This window comes from Tetrao urogallus, assembly GCF_951394365.1.
Source record: "Tetrao urogallus genome assembly, chromosome: 20".
Classification (NCBI taxonomy): Eukaryota; Metazoa; Chordata; class Aves; order Galliformes; family Phasianidae; genus Tetrao; species Tetrao urogallus.
In genome coordinates, this window is record NC_136833.1 from 9,387,234 (window position 1) to 9,407,030 (window position 19,797).

Below are 19,797 nucleotides of genomic sequence, written 5' to 3' on the forward strand. Positions count from 1 at the left end.
ATAACATAAAGCCAAGGCACGAGGTGGGGAAAAGTACACTGAGTAGCAGAAAAAAACCAAGCAGCTAGCATGAAAATACTCTGTACAGCATCTTCAGGATCATTATAGACCTGGCTGCAAATGGGGGACCTTAATAGATAGATGAAAACACTTGACAGTGAGAAAGCAGAACATCGTGACTAAGCCAGCCAAGACATCTTGTGTGCCCTGTGTGCACTAGGTTCACTCTGGAGGAACAGAGCATGCGTGCTGCAGAGACATCTTGATTTAGAGTTGCATACAGATGAAGGTAGAACTGTGCAGGAGGGCTCAGCTGACAGCCAGTCTTTGAGAATGAGTTCAAGCACACCAAGCTGCAGCAGCGTTCAGAATCGCAGTCACAGCAGCACAAGGCACTACGCTGAAGGAGCGAGAGCTTCTCTTGTCCCCCGCTGGCATAGGGACAGCAGCACGGGCCTGTGAGCCCACCATCAGCTCAGTGCTGCACAGCTGCCCGCAGCAGGGCCACAACTGTCTGCAAAGCCTGCCCTGCACTGCTCTGCAGCACTGGGACTGACTGCAGAAAGCAAAGGATGGAAAAAAGGAAGTGTTATCCTCCCCTTTCTGTAAAAGTAAGTAAACAAGTACTGAGATTGAGAAAGATTGAGACAGATTTCCAAGGTAGTTTCTGTTAGGTATTATGCTCCAAAGCCTTGTTAAGAAGTGAAGAGTTAAAAGGCTCCTCTGACTTCAGCTGGATGATAAATGCTCCCACATCTTACGTGCCTGTCATCAGAGCGTGCATCCAATAGCATCTACTCCCGTGCTCCCATTTCTGCCAAGGAAGAATTTATGTTTTTTTCTAGGATAATTATTATCCCAGTGTTGGTAGCTCTCCCAGACTGATGAGCATGCCAAAAGCACTATACTCCATACGTCGGTCACTTACTTGAGATCAAATGCAATATCCATTTTCCCTCTAATTTCTTGGATATCCTTTATTTAGGGAAGGAGGAAATGGTCTAATTCTCTTTCCCACGTGTAACATACAAGTAACATACAGCATTCTTCAGATAGAGAGAATAAAAATATTTTGAGCGGAAGCTCAAGAGGAGAGAGATTTTAGTGGACAAAGAATTTGTGTTTGTTTTTTCATTTATAGTCTAATCTTGTCCCAAGTGCTACAGTTTATTGACTAAGGACACGTTTTTGTTTATAAATCATGGATCAGCTAACTTGCTTTGAGGCACTGTTTTGTTAGGAAGGTTTTGAAGCTTAAGTCTCCCCCATAGGAATGTGTGAGATAGTGAAAAATCTTTTGAGAATATTTTGGTTTTGATAAGCAAACATAAAGTACAAATTATTATATTCCTTCTTGTCGTTTTTATATTCTGTGCTTGATGTCAGTTTCTGTGTTGTGCATAAAGCATGAGATGGGCAACCAAAGTTTTGGAATAAATTTTACATTTTCATTTTTTTAAAGAAGATACTGTTTTTAATGCTGATTCTGTGGTAGAAATACCCATCGGATAACGGGCTTTGGAATCTCTGGGTACACTGGTTATTCCTGCTCAGGCTTTCCAGTCCAAATGAAGGCCAGATGAAAGAGAGTGTAGCAAACACACGGGAGCAGTGGGTCAGGGAATCCGGCACGTTACACTAGCAGTGCCCACAGCATCCAGAATGAGGTTGCATCTATCTGTGCAGCGCCGTTAATCTGAATGTAGTTAATTGTTTCAGATGGCTGGGATGCCCTTTCATGTTTTGTCAGGATGCCCAGCTGCTGCCCAGGACTTCTGTTGATACGGATTTGGCGTTGTGTCCTGCAGGAACGGGCCCTACAGGGTCCTACTGATACAAGCTGTAACAATATTATTAAGCTTGCTAGTGTTTCTTGATGGATACCCCTGGCCTGCAGTTCGTTCAGGTACCAGAAAGAGCTGTGTTGCTGAACCCAGGAGATAAGGAAGCTCTGCTGAGCCTTTGTACCAAGGATACAGGAGGTCCTGCTTGAAATCAGTCACTGAATGTGCAATATGCTTTTGGGAAACTTCTGCATATGTAACATAACTCTGAGAAACTTCTGCAGTACCTTCTCCTGAAATACTGAAGAGGAAAGACGCTCTCTGTGAGGTAAATGCTTCCATGTATGAGCTTCTCTGAGCGCCTGTAAGAACGTGTCATCATTGTATCACAGAAGAGCCCACAGACGAATATCTCCTTTGCCTTGGTACTGTGCAAGCCTGTGAAGATGACAGCTTTTCCCAAGGAACTTAATGGTTTGCTTTCTGGATTCCAACAGGTGAAACTGATTGACTACATCCACCGACAGCGGCAGTGCAAGCTGAGTGTGCCCCTGAATGACAGGACAGCAGAGCTCAACAGCTACCCGAGATTCAATGACTGGTTAGACATTGTCAATGTGAGGAAAGAAGTTGTCCAGGTAAGGAGAAGGCAGCCATCAGCACAGAACCTTCCTGCCCCCTCATACATGACTTTCCCAGCTCCTGCTGGGTTTGAGTTAAGTTTTCTGGGCAGGTGTGAAGCTGTGGTCTGGATTTTGACAGAGTGGGAGTCTTTACTCAGAAACAAATAATCGTGTTGGTTTTATTTCACACAAAAGCCTCCTCCTGTGAGTGAAGTCTGGTTCAAACTGATACCAAAGAGCATTGCGTCAGTGCGAAAGAATGAAATGCATAACTGCTCTGCTGTTCTGTGTGGTGGCCAGCATCAGCTGTTCATGCTCACAGACCGTGAACATTTCTGATCTTTACAGATTCTTTATCATTTCATTCTTAAAATGCAAATCACTGGAGACCTTTTTACTGCACAGAATAATCTGATATTCTTGCTGGAATCAGCAATGACGAGACAAGCCAACGCTCCCAGCTCCTGTCTGGACACATTTTTTTTAAGAGTCTGAAATCCTGCCTATGTTTAGGTGATAAGTAGAACCTCACGGTTCAGATTGTTTCTTTGGGTTTGGCCTGTGCATGACTTATCTGTGCTGTTCTGTACTGGGGAAAGTTCTGTTCTGCATAACATTAATGGTAGTATAAGTAGAGCTCATTCTACTGGCAGCTAAACAAAACAGAAAAGGCTTTTTCCATTTTTTTTTCACATTTTTTGGCTCAGTGTTTGCACTCAATTTCCTTTGATCCTTACACAAGCCATGATTTCTCTGACTTCGTCAGGAATCTGCCTGTAAAAAGATTAAATGAAAAATGGAGCAGATTTCTATGAAAGTTATTCCAGATTGATCCTGACGTAACTGAACAGGTTCTGATGAAATGAGTTAGAGCTGTACCTTGTATTTACTACTGTTTATTTTAAACGTGATGCTTTAGAATGTACATTGTCCTCCAGCCCAGTGAGGGTTTGGGTGGCACAGCTGAAGGTGCAGCAGAGACAGTGAGAGAACAGAAAAGCAGCCTGTTCCCCTGGCCAAACTGCCAGGCACACAACTACTGTTGGTTTCTAGGGTTACTGGAATTGCTTGAGCCTAAATGAATGTCTTTGTAGCTCTTTTTGAAATCCTTTGTGTGGTGCCTGCAGAACTGGGGGAAGGGATGAAGAGGTGGAATGAACAGGGAGAAGGGAGGTGGATAATTCAAATCTGCCACATCCTGATAATTCAGGGAGACTGTCCTTCTGTACGTGTAGTCTCTAAAGAAGGTGAGCAAATTTGGTTTTGATCCAAGTCAGGAAGAGAACATTTTCCAACTGTTCATTCTTTTTATTTGTGCTTGTTACCTTCTCCCAGTCAGTGACCAAGGTATGAACTGTTTTTCCTTTTGTTCTGTGGGTCAGAAATACAAGGTGTACATTTAATGAAATTGCTCCATGATTCCAAGTCTGTGGCTATTTTTTAAAAGTTCTGTATCCATTTCAAGTAGCTGCTGAGAGCTCCCGCAGTGTTTAGATTAGCTGGGCAATACATTTAGTCTTTACAGTGATTTTTGAGCAGAGATGTCTGTCCATGATGGGCATTTCTTTCAGAAATGTTAGAGGTGTCATGGGATCATTCCTGCTATCGCTCAGATCTCATGCATGTGAACAACATTTCAGATGAGTCACTTGAAAATGGCAGTCATTGACAGGAGGTGCTTGAATAGATGAGCTATTATGAAATACAAAATGGCTGCCCTCAGCATTATGCACAGCGAGGTGGCAGCAGCCATAGGGCGCCCTTAAAGAGGGAGTTGAGTAGGCCAGACAGTGGAAGTGGGGATGCACTCGGGCCCCATCCCTGGTTCTGCTGCTGCTGTACGTTTACTCTGGGGAATCACTGAACATCTCTAAGAGTCCGATAGCTTGTCTGTAAAACTGAAATACTTATACTGGGTTTCAGCACTACAGGGAGAAAAATAACCTCACAAATGTAATAATCTTACCATGTAAGGCACATAGCTTTCTTTTTTCTAGGACTTTTAGGCTCTGAAACTGACTGAAAAAGTTGCTAACTAACTGTAGAGTTGGAGAACTTTCCTATCTGTGATCCTCAGAAGCTCCAGCTGCAACAGGGCCCTGCTGTGGCCACTTCTGAGGTCTGGTGGTACAGTGGAGGCGTGCACAGGTGAAGGGCCTGCCTGTGGCCCACTGCTTGCTTCAGGAGAAAGGCCTGAGTTCATGGCTGTTTGTTGTTTTGTTGGGTTTCTTTGCTTTTTTAAATGGTTCTGGTTTCCTTTGCATTTCTAGGATTACTGGAGGGAGCACTGCAAGATTGTGCTAATCTCTGACATAACACCTTTGAAAAACAGCCTAATTGCAAAGCAGTTTTTTAGCTCAGCAGTTAGAGAAACAATGCTCTTTTTCACCCTCTCCCACCTCCTCCTCCTTCCTTTCCCCCGCCCCCAGCTCTCTCCCAAATAAAGCTGCCATGCAGGGAAGTACTGAAGCTCCCTGGCTCTCCTGTCAGAAATAGAGCAGCAGCTCTAAATTAGAATATCTGCTGACTTCTCTAGTCCAGACTGAAGCCTATTTTTGCCCAGTGACTTGTTCTAGACATTGTGAAGCTTGAAAGCTCTTGCTGTTATAATTGCTGTCTTGTTGTTGGGCTCCTTTCTTTCTTTGAAAACCTATATTTAAAACAAGAATAATGACTGCTTGTAAAATCCTTTAGTTCTGGAAGAGATTATAGTAATAACAATGCACTGTTTATGGCATTGGGTGACAGCTCAAGCTCCTGTGAACATGGATAACAGTCAGCCAGTCGTGCTGCGCAGAGTGAAAGGGCTGTTCTGTGTGGACCTAGAAAACTTGGAGGTAGGTGGTAAATACAAGTGTTGACTTTGTGATCCTGTTTGCTGTCTGTGAATACACGATTTGGAGGGGTAAGGAAAGAAGGAACCCCCCGCCCTAACTCATGCTATTTCTGTTTCTTTGTTACTGTGCCTCTAATCAGTTGCCAGACAGATTTGTATCATAGGAAACAGAGGCTACTGTAGAGGAGGTTCTGCTTTGGAGCTGGCCTAATATTGTTCAGTGACTTTTTTTCTTTTTAAATACAGCATTTTTCTAGGAAATGCCTTGTTTTTGGCTAGGAATTTTGGAGGAGGATTAGCTGTGTGTGTGTGTGTAAGTTACTACAAAAATGGTGCATATATAGCTAAATATGGTGGACTGAAACTGGGAAAAAGAGAGAGTTGAACTGAGAATGAAAAAATGTGGGTCAAGGAAATCTACAGAAAGTTATGTAGCTGTCTTCAGTGGGTGAAAGTTGCTCTGTAAACGCACCTGGGAACATGCACTGTTCTGGATTGTGATGCTCCTTTTGAGAGCTGGAGTTGAGGAGTGTGGGAAGAAAAGAGGATGTGAGCCTCATTCCCAGGCTGATTGAAGGAGTTTCTTGCAGAGCTATTTACTGGGTTCTGGGCTTGCAGCATGTCTTCCAAATAAAAGTGATTAAGAAATCTTTATTAACTTACTTTCTTTAGCATAGAAAAAATTCTCTGCCTTTTCTCTTGTTCTTCCCAGAAACATCAATATTCTGTTCCCACATATAACTTGTCATCATCTTAAAAAGTAAATTAGAAACACAGTCACTCTTTATCTCCCAAAGAATGTCTGAACCAGCCCTGCTCACTGTGTAGCAGGGGTTCCAATCAATCAAGTCTGGAAAGCTGTTTTTAGGACACATAACTGTCCTGCACAGGGAGGGGCAGATTGGTTCCTGAGCAAGCCAGGGGCAGCACGTGGCACACAGCAGCAGAGCAGAAAAGGTTTGTGCCTTGAGTAAGAATGAAGTTAAGAGCCTCCTGCTGTCCCTGTGAGAGGCTGTACAGGATGAGGCCCCAGTGCAGCACTGACACTGTTAGACCATGGCCCATGGTTTTGCTGGTTGGACTGGGCTCTAGGCTGCAGCGGATCATGCTGATCAGTTGTTTGAGGAAAGGGGGGGCGTTTCTGTGTGTCCATCTTTACTTCGGTTGGGGGAATACCAGAGGCAGATCTGCCTAACCCTGACAGGTTTCCACAGGTGTGTCCTCTCATCTCCTGTAAGGATGTCTGTCTGGGATTTCCATGGCTCTGACAGCAGAAGCTCTGACTCCATGGCTAGATAGCTGAGATCCCGAATCTGCTAATTATGTGCATGAGAATGAACTCGGTCATGCAGGCTTTGTGCACCTGTACTTCATCACCACGTGCCAGCTGAGGGCTGCTCCCCAGTGTAAGCAGCCATTCCCTGCTGCTGTCAGGGCTCGCTGGCCCTGCCATGGCAGGCGGGTGCCCTCGCAGCACTGAACCACGTATGGCACGGGGTCAGGGAGGCTCACGCGCCCTCCGGACTGCAGTGAGATGCTGCAGCTGTGCACCTGCCTTCCTACAGAAAAGCTACAGCTCCTGTCTGCAAAGAGCAGAGTGGAACTGCCCTGAGACTGTCAGCTTCTCTCTGCACACTGATTGTGTGAGAGCTGAAACGGTGAAGATGTTAAGCGAAGCCATGGCCTGTACATACAATTGAATGCAAGTTAGAAATTCAATGTGGGAGGCATTCCAGAACGCCCATAAAATCTTCAGAAATCTAAGAACAGAATGATTTTTCAGTAACTTCTTCATTGGACACCAGTAAACCAGAGCAAAGGAAAAATCATCAGGCACAAAATGTTCTTAAGAGCATACTGATGTGCTTTGCTTAGAGCTATCAGAGGGAATTTAAGCACCTTATGTAATGAGCTTTCTCTTCTAACGTTTGCTGCTTTATGGGAGGATGGCTGGTGAGAGAACGTATTGATTTAAGAGGAGGCACTTGGGGCCTTGTCAACTGTCTGTCTTTACAGGAAGAGCCGTGTCTACTAGGTTGAGGGGCAGGTCAGGCTGATTTGTCCAAGTACCAGCAGCATTAGCTCTGTAGGCTTATCTGCACTAAAGAATCTTTACCAAAAATACCTCATCCACTGTGTTAGATATCAGCATTTTTGCCATGTTTCAAGGATTTAAGTTGGACACCAGACAAGATTAAAGACATTATGCCATCATGAACTCTTCACTCTGGCTAATTCAGAGTAACCTTTGGATGGCTTCTGGGGTGCTCTGGTTTGCTTTTCTCCCCTTTAAACATGGATGCTACAAAGTGCACAGTCTGTATGTCTGATAAGCAGGTGAGCTTTATAGAGAAGCTCTCTTCCTGGTTTGGGCTTTTTTTTAACATTGTTTCTGCTGCACAGCTTATGTGAGTAAGGCTGTAAGTTTTGCTGGTGCTGTTCTGAGGTGCTGAAAGATTGAAAGCAGCAGTTTCTAGATGTATTTTTTTTTTCCCTTCAATAAATGTTGCCTTACTATTAGAGCAGTATGTGAATATCTTGCAGCATGCTGTGTTATTCTGTAGGCAAGGAAAGGTGCACCTGGAGAGATGGCACTTAGCTTGGCCCTAATGCAAGCCTACGAGCTGCGTTTATTTTAAAGCCGCAGCACTTGTGAAGAATGAGGTGAAGATGAGTCTGTTGAACCCATATTGCTCACTGTCAGTGCTGAAAAATGGCAGTAACTGCTTCTGAAGTGCTCAGAATTGCACTTGCACCAGTGGGGGGCTGGAGCCCACATCTGCCCAGCTCGACAGCTGAGCCAGAGCATCAGCGTCAGTGGGGCACGTTTTAAGCTCCATCTTGAACTGGTGGCCCTTATCGCTGTCACGCTGGCTGGGAGGATAACACAGGTAAGTTATGTAAGGCTGATCTTAGGGGCTCACGTTGGCCAGTTTTATACTATGCCACTGTATATGTGCAACACGAGTGGTTCTTTAAAGAAAGCCTCTTACTTCCCCTCCCTCCCCCTCTTTGAAGGCTTATTTCTTTTGTTGTGTGGCAGCAGGTTCAGAAAGTCTGAGCTCTCCCAGCTCAAGGTCATTGGGGCTGTTTAAATATAATCTCCTTTTCTGTACTTATACTTTCCTACAACTTGTTATTCTGTCTTTCTAAAATTAAACTATTGAGCAAAAGAGTAGATTGGACTTTGTGTGCTGGCCCAGGACGGAGATGAGATTACAGCAGGCTGCACTGTTGGGGTGTGCCTGGGTGCAAGCACACTTAGGATGGAGAGCAAAGCCAGCAGTGAGCCTGGGCTTCCATGCAGTGTCTCTTGTTGCATGCACTGAGGCACAGAGCACAGTGCTGCTGGCGGAAGTGAAACTGGTCAGCCTCGGGGTGACAGAGTTCAAGCCCTCCACCGCAAAGGAAGAGATGCCCCAGCACTTGTAAAAAGGCAGTAGCTTGGAGTGCTTTGTCATTTTTTAAAAGGTTTAAGGTTTTTCTCCAAAACTAGGAAGGTTTGAAAAATGAAGTGAAAGGTAGGGATTCCTCCTTGCAGCAGTTTGATCTTTAAAAAAGAAAAACAACCAACAGCCTCGCAAGAACAGGCAGTCCTGTGGTTTAACTGTGGAGCTGCAGTGGGACAAAGATGTCGGCTTGGTTCTCTGTGTCAGTGATGTTGGTTATGCTCCTGTGGGAATGAGAGAAGGACCTGTGGGGCTCCAAAAGCTGCTGTGCAGGACTCAGCTCCGCTCAGAGACCATTGTGGCAACCCTTCCCCACCATCCCCATCCATCTGTACTGGTGGAGATGAACAATTTTGTGTTTGTGGACTGTCCCTGGGGAGCAGTGAGCATGTGCTCATAGGAGCCAGGGCTGAGCCCAGATGCCATTCCTCATAACTCCTGCAGCAGGGAATTGGAATTCCCCACTGAAGCCTTGTCTATACTAGCACAACCAGGAGAGCTAATTTGAGGTAAGTAAAAATAGTCAGTTCTTCCTCCCTGATACAACTTGAATCACACATTCAGTACATGCTGGTTTTTTTGTTGTTGGTTTTTTTTGTTTTGTTTTGTTTTTGGGTTTTTTTTGGGGGGGGGTTTTGTATGAAGGCCTAATAGACCATTTCATACTCCACTGAGGACTAACTGTATGGGTACAAGGCTCATGTCCTGGGTAACTGCTGTACTCTGCCCTCCTTGTAAAAGGAGAAAAGATAGAAGAACATGGCTGTATCTTGGGTACCTGTGGGGAGGTAGGCTTGCAGAACAAACTGACTTCCTTCCTTCTTCTAGCCTCTACATATTTAAAATATAATATTTTACTGGGATTTCCTTTACTGACTTTGCTGCAATCTCTAAACTGAGCAAGGAGAACTGTTCTTGGTATGTGATGCAACACCTGCTGTTACAAACCATTGTGGCTCACTGGAATTTCTGCCAGCCCAAACATAATTAGCTGCCAAGCCTTGATACCTCCTGTGCCAAACATCAACCCAAATGTTAGCACTGCAGATCAGCAGTGCTTTTCCAATTTGGGGCCTCCACAGAGTAGGAGCAGAGGAAATCTGATCCCCACCTGCTCCATCCATCGCGTCCCATCTTGGCTGGCCCCGCATTTCATCTGCTCACACTACTGCTTGAAGCCTGGGCCAGGGGTGGGGTTGTCTGTGATGGATGTGTTCAGGTTTCTGGGGAAATCTTAGTCTATCTCATTTTACTGATTGACTTGCAAATAGCTCTAACAGGTTACTGGCTACTTTTGTGTCATGCAAAGGATAGGAAAGTGAGGTGGTGCGGGGTAACGTGACTGAGAGCTGCGTGACGCCATCACTTGAAGCAGCAGCTACGTAATCTCAGCTCAGGGAGTGGTGGTAGTGAAGAAATGTTTTGAGATAATTCAAGAATGGCATCGCTGTAATCCTGCTTGACTGTGACTGCATAAAAGCCTGAAGTGGGATGAGCGTGTCTGACAAGAGGCATTGGCTTTCCCTTATGCTTTAATGGCAGTGGTAACACCTTTGCTTTAGAAAGTAGGGGCACCCGTGGTGGTTGAAGGCTTTCTGCCCTGTTTTAGGTGTTTGTGGGTGTACAGGGACTGTGCTGGGATGTCACACTGCTCCCATGGTGCAGGGATGCATCGTGCTCGTGCCACGGCTGCTCCCATCACAGCCGGCCTTGTGATAGCGCTGAACAAAGATGCTTCTGTGAGCCGCTCTCTGCGTGCAGAGGAGTGGAACCAGAGGGTGCTGGGAAACAGCTCGCTGTCAGACAAACTTGGCTTAATGTTGGAATTAGTTCAGTTTGGCCGGGGAGCTTTGTGAACAAAGCTGGGCTGGCTGCATGCTGGAATATTTGAGTGGTGGATTTTAGGAAGATTAGTTCAAATGTAAGATGTTTAGCATTGAAATGCCTGAATTAAGGCAGGTTAACTTTATCTCTTAATCACTTTAGAAGTATGGTGTGATCAGCTGAGCACTCTCAGTACTTCTACTTGAGCATTTCAGAATGTTTAAGACCAGCTGCCTGTGTCAAAGCAATGGCAGCAGTTTTGATGCATCTCTTGATTTTAGGACTCAGGCTAACTTCTGTCCCTAGTCAGGATTGTGAGAGGTGTGATCTTAAAACAACATTCATCAATGCACGCTCAAATTTGATTAGCAGCCTTTTAGGGTTTGAAGGGTTGGTGTTAAATGTCCACAAGATTTCAAGCTTTTTATTTTCAAACAGATACACTCTGTGTCCCATTTAAATGGAGGTTGAAACGTTGTTATGTAGCACAGTTCCAGCAGCTGAAACTTCAGGAAGGAGGCCAAATATTGTGAAATTTGTGATCTCATTGTGACAACAGGCAGCAGTGAGGTTTGTTTAGGCAAAAGTGCGAGGGAAATTCCTGGGTATCTGCACTAAGTATCCTGGTTTTGTTTATTAACTACAATTGCTGCAGACTTACGTTGGAAACATTTGAATGAGGGAGGAGAGAGGCAATACAGCTTAACTTTGTCAGGGAACATCCGATCACTTCATGCTTTCCACAGTCCTGTACCTTCTGTGTCTGCCTGATTATCTTTTTGGGGGTGTGGTGTATGAAGACACACAAGTATGTTTCTAAGCAGGGTATCAGTAAGGCTGGTCCTCCAATGAAAGTAAAATTGCTTAAGGAGATCGTCAGTATCTCTTTATCAAAACATTCTTGCTGTTGATGAAAGAAGCCATTTTCCACACTGTCTGAACTTTTCATTTCTCCAGTTAAAACCAAATATTTGCCAGTTTGCAGGTTTTTTTTTTTTCTTCAGATTTTTGGCCCGCTTTGTTTTAATGATATAGATAACTTTAATTAGTAACTAAAAAAAAATACTGAGTGAAAACTTTCCACAGGGGGAGGAAAGAAGAATATTTCAGTCAGCTCTAATCCTGATTTAAATAGTGGAGAAGGACAATGGCATCCTAGTGATACAGAGCACACTCAAGCATGTGCCTGATCTCTCGGTGTAGAGAGAACGGAGAGCACATTCTGAGCACTTGCTGCTGTGCGATCACTACTGACCCACTGATCCTACAAGATACGCTACCAAGTGAGTAATCGTGAGTCAGATCAGGCAGCGAGACAGTGGCACTACTTTGCATCAGAAACAAAGATGACAGTCTTATTATAGGTATGAATAAAAAAGTACATTGACCTTTTTTTCTCCTGCAGAGAATACCAGAGGAGCTAACCTTAGATGCCTTACTTGAAATGAATGAATCAAAGGTGAAAGAAACGATGAAGAGATGTGGCGCCAGAGATGAGGAGTGCTCCAGACTCAATGGGGCACTGAGCTGTCTAAGGAAGGTGACTGAATCAGGTATAAGACTGCTTTTTTTCCTGTGGAATTAGTTTCTCAGCAACCCAGATTGCATCCTTCTTCCTTTCGTTTGAGACAATCTACAGAAACCTTTGTGTCTTTGGTTATGTGCTATAACTGATGTCAGGCGATGGCTCTTGGATCTGCATGAAATTAGAGCAATCAAATGCATCTAGAGCTATGAATGAGATTTGGTTTTTGACAGTATTTTCACCTCTGGAAATAAATGGATGTAGAAATACTCTCCAACTCAACAGACTATGATTGTTCCCTCTGTGTTCAGAGTTGGGTCTGATGCTGCAGTGAATCTTCCATCATTTAGTATCCTGGACCTAACAAATGCAAACTCCTCTCCCCAGATATTGCCAGCTCAGAGAGAAGCTAATTCTGTTTCATATGATGTAGCTCAGAAACCTGGGTGTTTTTCAGCTTAATTCTTTGGAAAAGCCTAACATTGCTCTGACAACCCTTTATCACTGCATAGCTTGCAGGGTGCCAATTGACTGACTCCTCTTTAAAGCTGCTTCCTTCCTGCTATTTTTCTGACTGGAAATTGATATAATCATTAGCCAAATTCCAGTAGCAGATGTAAGAGCTAGAAAGAACTTTGATTTACACTGAAATTACAGAAAGAAGGATACTGTCTGTTTAATTAGGAATGCACGTGTCCAGTGGATCTGACCAAATTGTTTAAGAACAACCTCAAGATTCCCAGAGTGCTGTTTCACCATCTTCCCCTGCCACCTTCCCAGGTCTACCTTCAAAGCACTGTAAATTCCATTTGTATCAGACTTGGCATACCAGCATACTGGCATTCCTGTGCAGCAGATCTTTCTTTCTAACAGTTACCCATCTGGAAAGGTGTTGTTTCCTGTTGGTATTATGACAGCTTGTATCATTCACCAATCATAAAGATTAGTTAATGGAAAAGCCAACAAACAGTTCAATTTCATGTTTCCTTTTTTCTAATCTTTTTTGTCCTGCATTGTCAAATATTTCCCATCCATATGTAGCAATATCAGCCATTGTTCAGAAGGCATTGGCATCTAGCCCAAATTCAGGTACACTTGTATTAATGTTCCTCTTTTCATTAAAAAAATATATAAAAATCTGTGTTTTGAGAGGTTTTTTTTTTTTTTTTTTTTTGAAGCCTAGATATATAACTACCACTTCATCTGTTAAAATTCAACCTATCTTAGAATCTTTTAGAATGCTAAAATGTATTTTAGTTTAGAATTTGAGATATGAAGAAAGGGTAGTTGATGCAGTCCTTGTTTTAAAGGTTAACTTTAGCTGATGGCATAGATGGACCTTAGGAGAGAAGCAATTACTTGACTAGATGCAGAGAAGGGGAAAAAAACACCTCAAAGCCTAAAGCTGCAGCATGCAGCATTGTGTGCCAGCATTTTTGTTTCCTTTTCTTTCTAAACCTACCATTGCTATGGTTGCTGAACAGGTGGGGAGTTAAAAGATGACGTGCTGATGAATCTTTCTGAAGCACGCCGAGAGAACAGCTCTACAAGCACGACTGAGTGCCCTTGCTCCTCTGCACCCACATGGACTCACAGTGCACTGAACCTTCCCAAGGGCAACAGCCCTCAGGCACGATCGGTGTCGGTGTCTACAGTCTCATCTTCAGATTCCCTTGCCTCGAGTCACGGACCTTCTGTCTATGCAGATAACCTCCTGGACCCTTTTGCCTTCCCTGCACACGGTGGAAAGTTAGCACCAAGGACTCCTCATAGCATCACCATCACTCCCCCAACCACTCCTCAAGCCAAGAGACGGCACAAGTTGAAGCCACCACGGACTCCTCCTCCCCCTTGCCGGAAAGTTTTTCAGCTGCTACCTAATTTTCCAACCCTCACAAGGAGCAAGTCCCATGAATCACAGCTGGGAAACAGGATAGATGATGTTCCTCCAATAAAGTAAGCACGATACTTCCTCCCCTAGGGCACTGAAGAGCTGTCTTCATACCAACAGGCATTCGGTGCTCCAGTTCTGATGCTGGTGGCCAGCTGCTGGTTGTGGTTTCACTGCAGTCTTACAGTCAGTATCAGTGGGATATTCTAGGATAACCACAAAACTGGCTTGCTAATAGTTTCCTTATTTGAAATTGCACCTTCCTGGGAGGTTGGGATGACTGCTGCTATGAAAAGGCCCCAACCAGTTTTTTCTCAAATATCTAATAGTCATTTCCATATCCTGTAAATTCTCTTTTGCCCATAAACGTTCCTCTCAGGTCAGGTAGCTGGTAGCCTTTTACATTTTATCTTAGGATGTATTTTAGCTGCTAGTGTGAGCTTTAAGAAAACCTATCTATGTGACAGCTATGCCTCTGCATGAAGACAGGTACTCTTAGGCTAAATATTTATTTTGGACTGATCCAGGCTTTTTTTCCTTCTTGTTCTCCAGGTTCGGTAAGAGATTTTTTTACAGGTTTGTCTGTATTTCCTTGACGAGGAGAGAAGAACCTGTCATTGTCAACAGCCTGCAGTACGGTCACCTCTGTCCAGCCTGTGGAAGCCCTTAATAAGGCCTTGCGTTCCAGAGCTCCTGTTACCTTTGTGAAGAATTGCAGGATGCTTACAGGGTCTTTGTACCTGGTATTTCTTTGGATGACAAAAGCAGGAAAAACAAATGCTGATGTTTAAGGGCTAAAACAAGGAGTTTGTGTGTAACTGCTTGTCTTTGACTTCTGAGAGCTGATTTGGTCCCTTGGTACTAGAAATAGATCTAACCATTTGTCTTCAGATATTCACTGCCTAGTGTCTCTGTGATGAAACTACACACCCGTGTGTGACCTTCTGAGAAATGCTTCAGCACGTTCCTAAATCTAGAGTACTTCCTCTGCTGATGAGTCTGTTCACACATTTAAGGGTCTGCAGGACAAGGACTTGTGCTTTTACACACCGACACGTTGTGTGTTTTAATGCTACTGAATATGGCTGTGTGCAGCTGCCTCTTAGACACAGAACTTGTAACTTAGAAGCTCTAGGAAAGTGCCTCACCATTCTGTGCAGCATGGAAGTTTAAATAAGGACCACACATTTCTCTAGTAGTCCTTAGAGCAAATCCCCGAAATTACTTTCAAAAATGAAAAAGTACAAAGAGAAAATTGTAAAATGAGAATGTAAGCAGAAATGGGAGCATTTCTCTCTGCAGAGTGATGGAATTTATATAATGAATTGAAAAGGCATAAGAAAATGTTAAAACAAATTAAGATTTTTGGTGCTTCTATGCACATAGTCTATTTTAAAAATTATACTGAGGGCTCTCTTATGCCCCATTAAATTGCAGAATTTATAACTTTTGTTGTAACTTATGTTACGATGATTAATGCAGACATTTGTGGTTTGGACGTCCTCACTTGCTCAACAGTATTCTTTGGAAGAACAGCTAGTCAGTCCAGCCTATTGTGAGATGCTGAAGACAACAGATGCCCTGAAAAGTTCACTGGAGTAATTATTAAAAAAAAAAAAAAAAAGAATTTGGTGCCACCTAGGGTCAAAGAGAGAGACTGGCTTTTATAAGCATTGACAGTGTCCCGTCTTGAGGCTGTGCTGATAGGTACAGGTTGTTTTCTCCCAGTTTGCAAAATGACAGATTTAACTCAGGAAGTATGGCAGTCTTAATATTTGAGAGCTGCCAGGAAGTTTTTTGGTATAACCACTGGAGCACTGGACTGGAATTTTGGACTGTAGCTCTTCTTTTCTGCATTTATTGGCTAGCTAAGTGATGCCAGCTAAATTTTTTTATTCTTCTGGGCCACACTTGGTTCTGTCTATAAAATGGTGATAATAATTTACAGTATAAAAGAATACACTGAAATCTACTGCATACTTGGAAACTGGATGATGGTTTCGGTGGAAAGCCAATTAGGAATAAGCTATTGTGTGACTTTCCACTTGGTTATGAGAATGGCCTAGGGCTTACTTAACCCCTAAACATAATACATAAGATTTTAATGCAAGGAAGGAAGAATGATGATTCTAACACCAAATCTTAGTTTACATTGCCCCAGTATGAAAAACACTACTATCTTTGTAGTTTTACTGCACAAGGCAAATCGATCTCAGCTGTGCTTCTAGAGAAGTCATGGCTACTAGTTTTTTTCTGTAACAGTGTTTACATCGACACAGTAAGTGTGCCTGTGGGTAATGCTTCCCTAAAAGATCTTTGTTCTCCATCAGAACTCTCCCAAGGATCCCCTCAAATGGTACGAAGAGACTTTGGCTTAGCTGTAACACACAGGTAAGCAACAGGTTCTGTGGGAACCACAAAGGAAATAAATGGGAGGGTCAGACCAAAACAGCATCATGTTTGTAGTAGTAAAGATGGGCTTGAAGTTGGGTCAGGTGCCTCATTTGTCAAGTTCAACCTTGAATCTGTATTTCAGCTCCTTCTGTTTTTAATATCTCTGATGTGTTCAGCTCATGAAATCCTTTGTCCAAAGCTAACTGACTTGTGATTCCTCAGTGACTGGTGTACCGACAGCAGTAATGTTTTGTTTGGGGCTTGTGTCCTGGGTGAAAGGACTGACTAAAAGAAATGTGCAACAGTGCCTTTTCTAAAGTGCTTCTGCTGCTAAAAACAAAAGGGAGCTGCTCCTTCCTCCCTTCGTGGAAAAAGCATTTCCTTTTTCTTCCTTTGCAGTTTCCTGCATGCCCCCTTCCCAAATCCAGACCAAAACTGGGACAGTTAGTACTAATGCCAAACAAACCCATCAGTTCTTTTTAGTAAAAGGGTTAATAGTCTTACCACCATCGCTGCACGCACTATAAATTGGGTCCCAGCTTTGTAAAGATGTTCAGGCTAGCCAGAGTCCAGCAGAATCAGTGCTAGCCTTCAAGTTGCTATTGATCAGAAAAGTGGGAAGTCTTCCATAACACCACTTGCCCTTTTCTGAAAATGCTAAAGGAGTCTGCAGCTAGAATGTAGTTTTCTTTAGGCACAGTTAACTTATTTTTCCCCTCTTTCTTCTGCTTAGGTTCTCTACGAAATCTTGGTTATCTCAGATTTGCCAAGTTTGTCAGAAAAGTATGATGTTTGGGGTGAAGTGTAAGTACTGCAGGTGAGCACACAAAGATTATCTTTTACATAAGAGGTTCAGGTTTTATTCATTCAAGTCTGTCAGTAACAAATATTTCAGGATGTGATGCACTGTTAACAGTGGCGTTACTTTTTTCAGTCAAACTGGCAGCTTTTTGCTTTGGCATACCAGTATTTAGGCTGGGAGCCTACCTGACCATAGGCAAATCTTGTACTGGAAGTTGAATTCCTGTACAGCAACAAAGACTAGGTTTTGATTCTCTGGATTTTCAGTCCAGAGGGCTGAAATTTTCACAATTCCCTGTCTCAAGATAGTCATAAGTGAAGATAAATCTATTAGAAATAAATCAGATGCTAGGGTATCTACCTGATACCCTTAGAAATATACCTATTTCGTTAGCCTAATGATACGTATAACGGGATTCTTCATATAACACGTGGACCTGCTTTGGGGCTTAGAACTTTCCAGAATCCTCCTTAAGATTCGCATAAATAGTATAAATTAAGGGTAGGCTTCTTTATGGGAAAGAAAAAGTGCTATTTAACGTTTCTCTTTCAGATTGAAATGTCACAACAAGTGTACTAAAGAGGCACCTGCTTGTAGAATACCATTCCTTCCCAGTAAGTTTACTACAAATTCTTAGCACATCCAAGTAGCTGATGGCATCACAAGAATAATAAGTCTGATTAAAGTGTTTTTTCCATCTCATCTCCAACCTGTTTTTCAGTTACCAAAATAAGGAGAACAGAGTCTGTCCCTTCTGATATCAACAATCCAGTAGACAGACCAACAGAACCACAGTTTGGAACTCTTCCCAAAGCAGTCACTAAAAAGGTACGTAGTGACTGATGTGAATCTTCTGCCTCAAAGTCAGCGAGGAGCTACAATAAGGAGAGGTCACAATAGTACCTTACTGGCTGGAACAAGAATGGCACTTTAGCTTTCACTTTACAAAGAGTCTTTAGAATGACTTTTCCTCCTTGTTAAACATTGGTTGTGCACATCTTGAGCCTCTGCCTCACTCAGAGAAACTGTGTTGTGTTTGAGGCTAGGGACAGCCTTCCTCGTTTCATTAAACATTGATGGAAACTCTATATTTTTATGTACTCATTAGTGACTTTTCTTGCATACCAGGAGCACCCACCAGCAATAAATCATCTGGACTCCAGCAGTAACCCCTCTTCTACAACCTCTTCCACGCCGTCTTCTCCAGCACCTTTCCAGTCTTCCAACCCTCCCAGTGCAACACCTCCCCCAAACTTATCTCCTATGGGCCAGAGAGACGGACGATTTAACTTCCCAGGTAAACTCATCTTTTTCTGGAGCACTCTGCCAAGATGAGAAAGGTTTCTTTGGAGGCTAACCAAGACTTCACAAGTAGATTCAGGTTTCTGAATAGATAGTTAAGTCTTAGTCAAGGTTTGAAAATTTTTTTCTTGTCATCTGATAAAAGGAAGCAGTCTGTTCTTACAGGGTTTTAAGTCAAGATACTTTTGCAGGACAGAAATTACTGAGGAGTTCTGGTACCTTTCTTACACAATGTGATCTTCGTACTTTCTTTTTCTTTTTTCTTTTCTGATGAGTACTTAAAGAAAGTGGAATTCTTTTCCTCATTTTTGTTACTGTATCATAAAATGCATGCTGCCTGCTGCTTTTGGTCACCAGAGGCTTTAAATCATAAGTTCATCGCTGGAACAAAATATTAAAATGAAAACTTGCATCAACCAGTTTTATTGGTCCCTTCCAAAAGATAACCAACAATGAACACTGGCTTTTAAGGTGTAGACAGGTGTGCATGGTGAAGAATTTACGTACATCACAGATTAAGGACTCAAATATGCTGTCTTTAACAGAGCTGATGGAGGCAAGGCTTTCATAGTAGAATAAATGTAATTCCTTCTACCTGGAAATGAAGTCACACGGTGCTAAACAGGTGCTGCATCTGGCCTTAAATACTGCTATGTTTTGCAGAAAATTTCTCACCTGAGAAAGTTGCTGTTTTAGCCTTCTTAAGAGGAGCAGAAGCAATGCCAGTTTAGTGCAAGGATTCTACTGCAGTTACTTTGTATTAGGACAAGTAATTCAAATTAAGTGAAATTAAAACTTGCAAATAGCTCTTGAGCTTCAGCCTCTCTGCATGCAGCTTGGGAAATCTGATGATATGAGAGAGGATTGAAAGACCAGCTTTTGCCTGGGCCTGCCTGTTAGCATCCCTGGGCTCTCTGAGTTTGCTTCTTCCACTTGATGTCTGAATGGGTTGTTTTCCCACCAGACTGCTTGCTTATTGGTAACACAGCACTCATGTGACAAGTGTCATCTGCCTTCCAAAAACGCATGAGCTGAAATTCACCCCTAAAGCAGACTGATAATCAACTAATCTGCTTCCCAACAGTGAGTTGGGACTAATTCATGGAACGCAAATGTGGCACTTACTGATGATCCTCTAACTTGTTTGTTGTTTTTTCTGTGTTGTTTTTTTTTTTTTTTCCTGGTGTTTTTTTTTTTTTTTTTTTAACCAAACAAAAGCTGCCTACTATATTCAGCATAGACAACAGTTTATCTTCCCAGGTGAGTTGACAGTTTTAATTCTACTAACTGCCTTCTGCTGCTGGAAAGTAACTGTTTATAAATTTCTGCATGCTACCCAAGAATGATAATTCTGCTTCTGAAAAGAA

At 43.0% G+C, this 19,797-nt stretch overlaps 1 protein-coding gene across 2 annotated transcripts in view; it reads left to right on the plus strand.

Moving 5' to 3' along the window:
• KSR1 (kinase suppressor of ras 1) overlaps positions 1–19,797 on the plus strand; it is a gene marked incomplete at both ends in the record, with an annotated part of 54,154 nt that overhangs the window by 24,534 nt on the left and 9,823 nt on the right. The window contains 10 exons of one of the 2 annotated variants that reach the window (XM_079544934.1): positions 2,282–2,422; positions 11,922–12,069; positions 13,526–13,997; positions 14,485–14,489; positions 16,263–16,323; positions 17,060–17,143; positions 17,681–17,742; positions 17,850–17,956; positions 18,257–18,425; positions 19,649–19,690. In XM_079544934.1, the coding sequence (XP_079401060.1) occupies positions 2,282–2,422; positions 11,922–12,069; positions 13,526–13,997; positions 14,485–14,489; positions 16,263–16,323; positions 17,060–17,143; positions 17,681–17,742; positions 17,850–17,956; positions 18,257–18,425; positions 19,649–19,690 (1,291 nt within the window). Of the gene's footprint in view, positions 1–2,281; positions 2,423–11,921; positions 12,070–13,525; positions 13,998–14,484; positions 14,490–16,236; positions 16,324–17,059; positions 17,144–17,680; positions 17,743–17,849; positions 17,957–18,256; positions 18,426–19,648; positions 19,691–19,797 lie in introns of those variants that run through there. The other variant, XM_079544935.1, reaches the window with a different exon arrangement.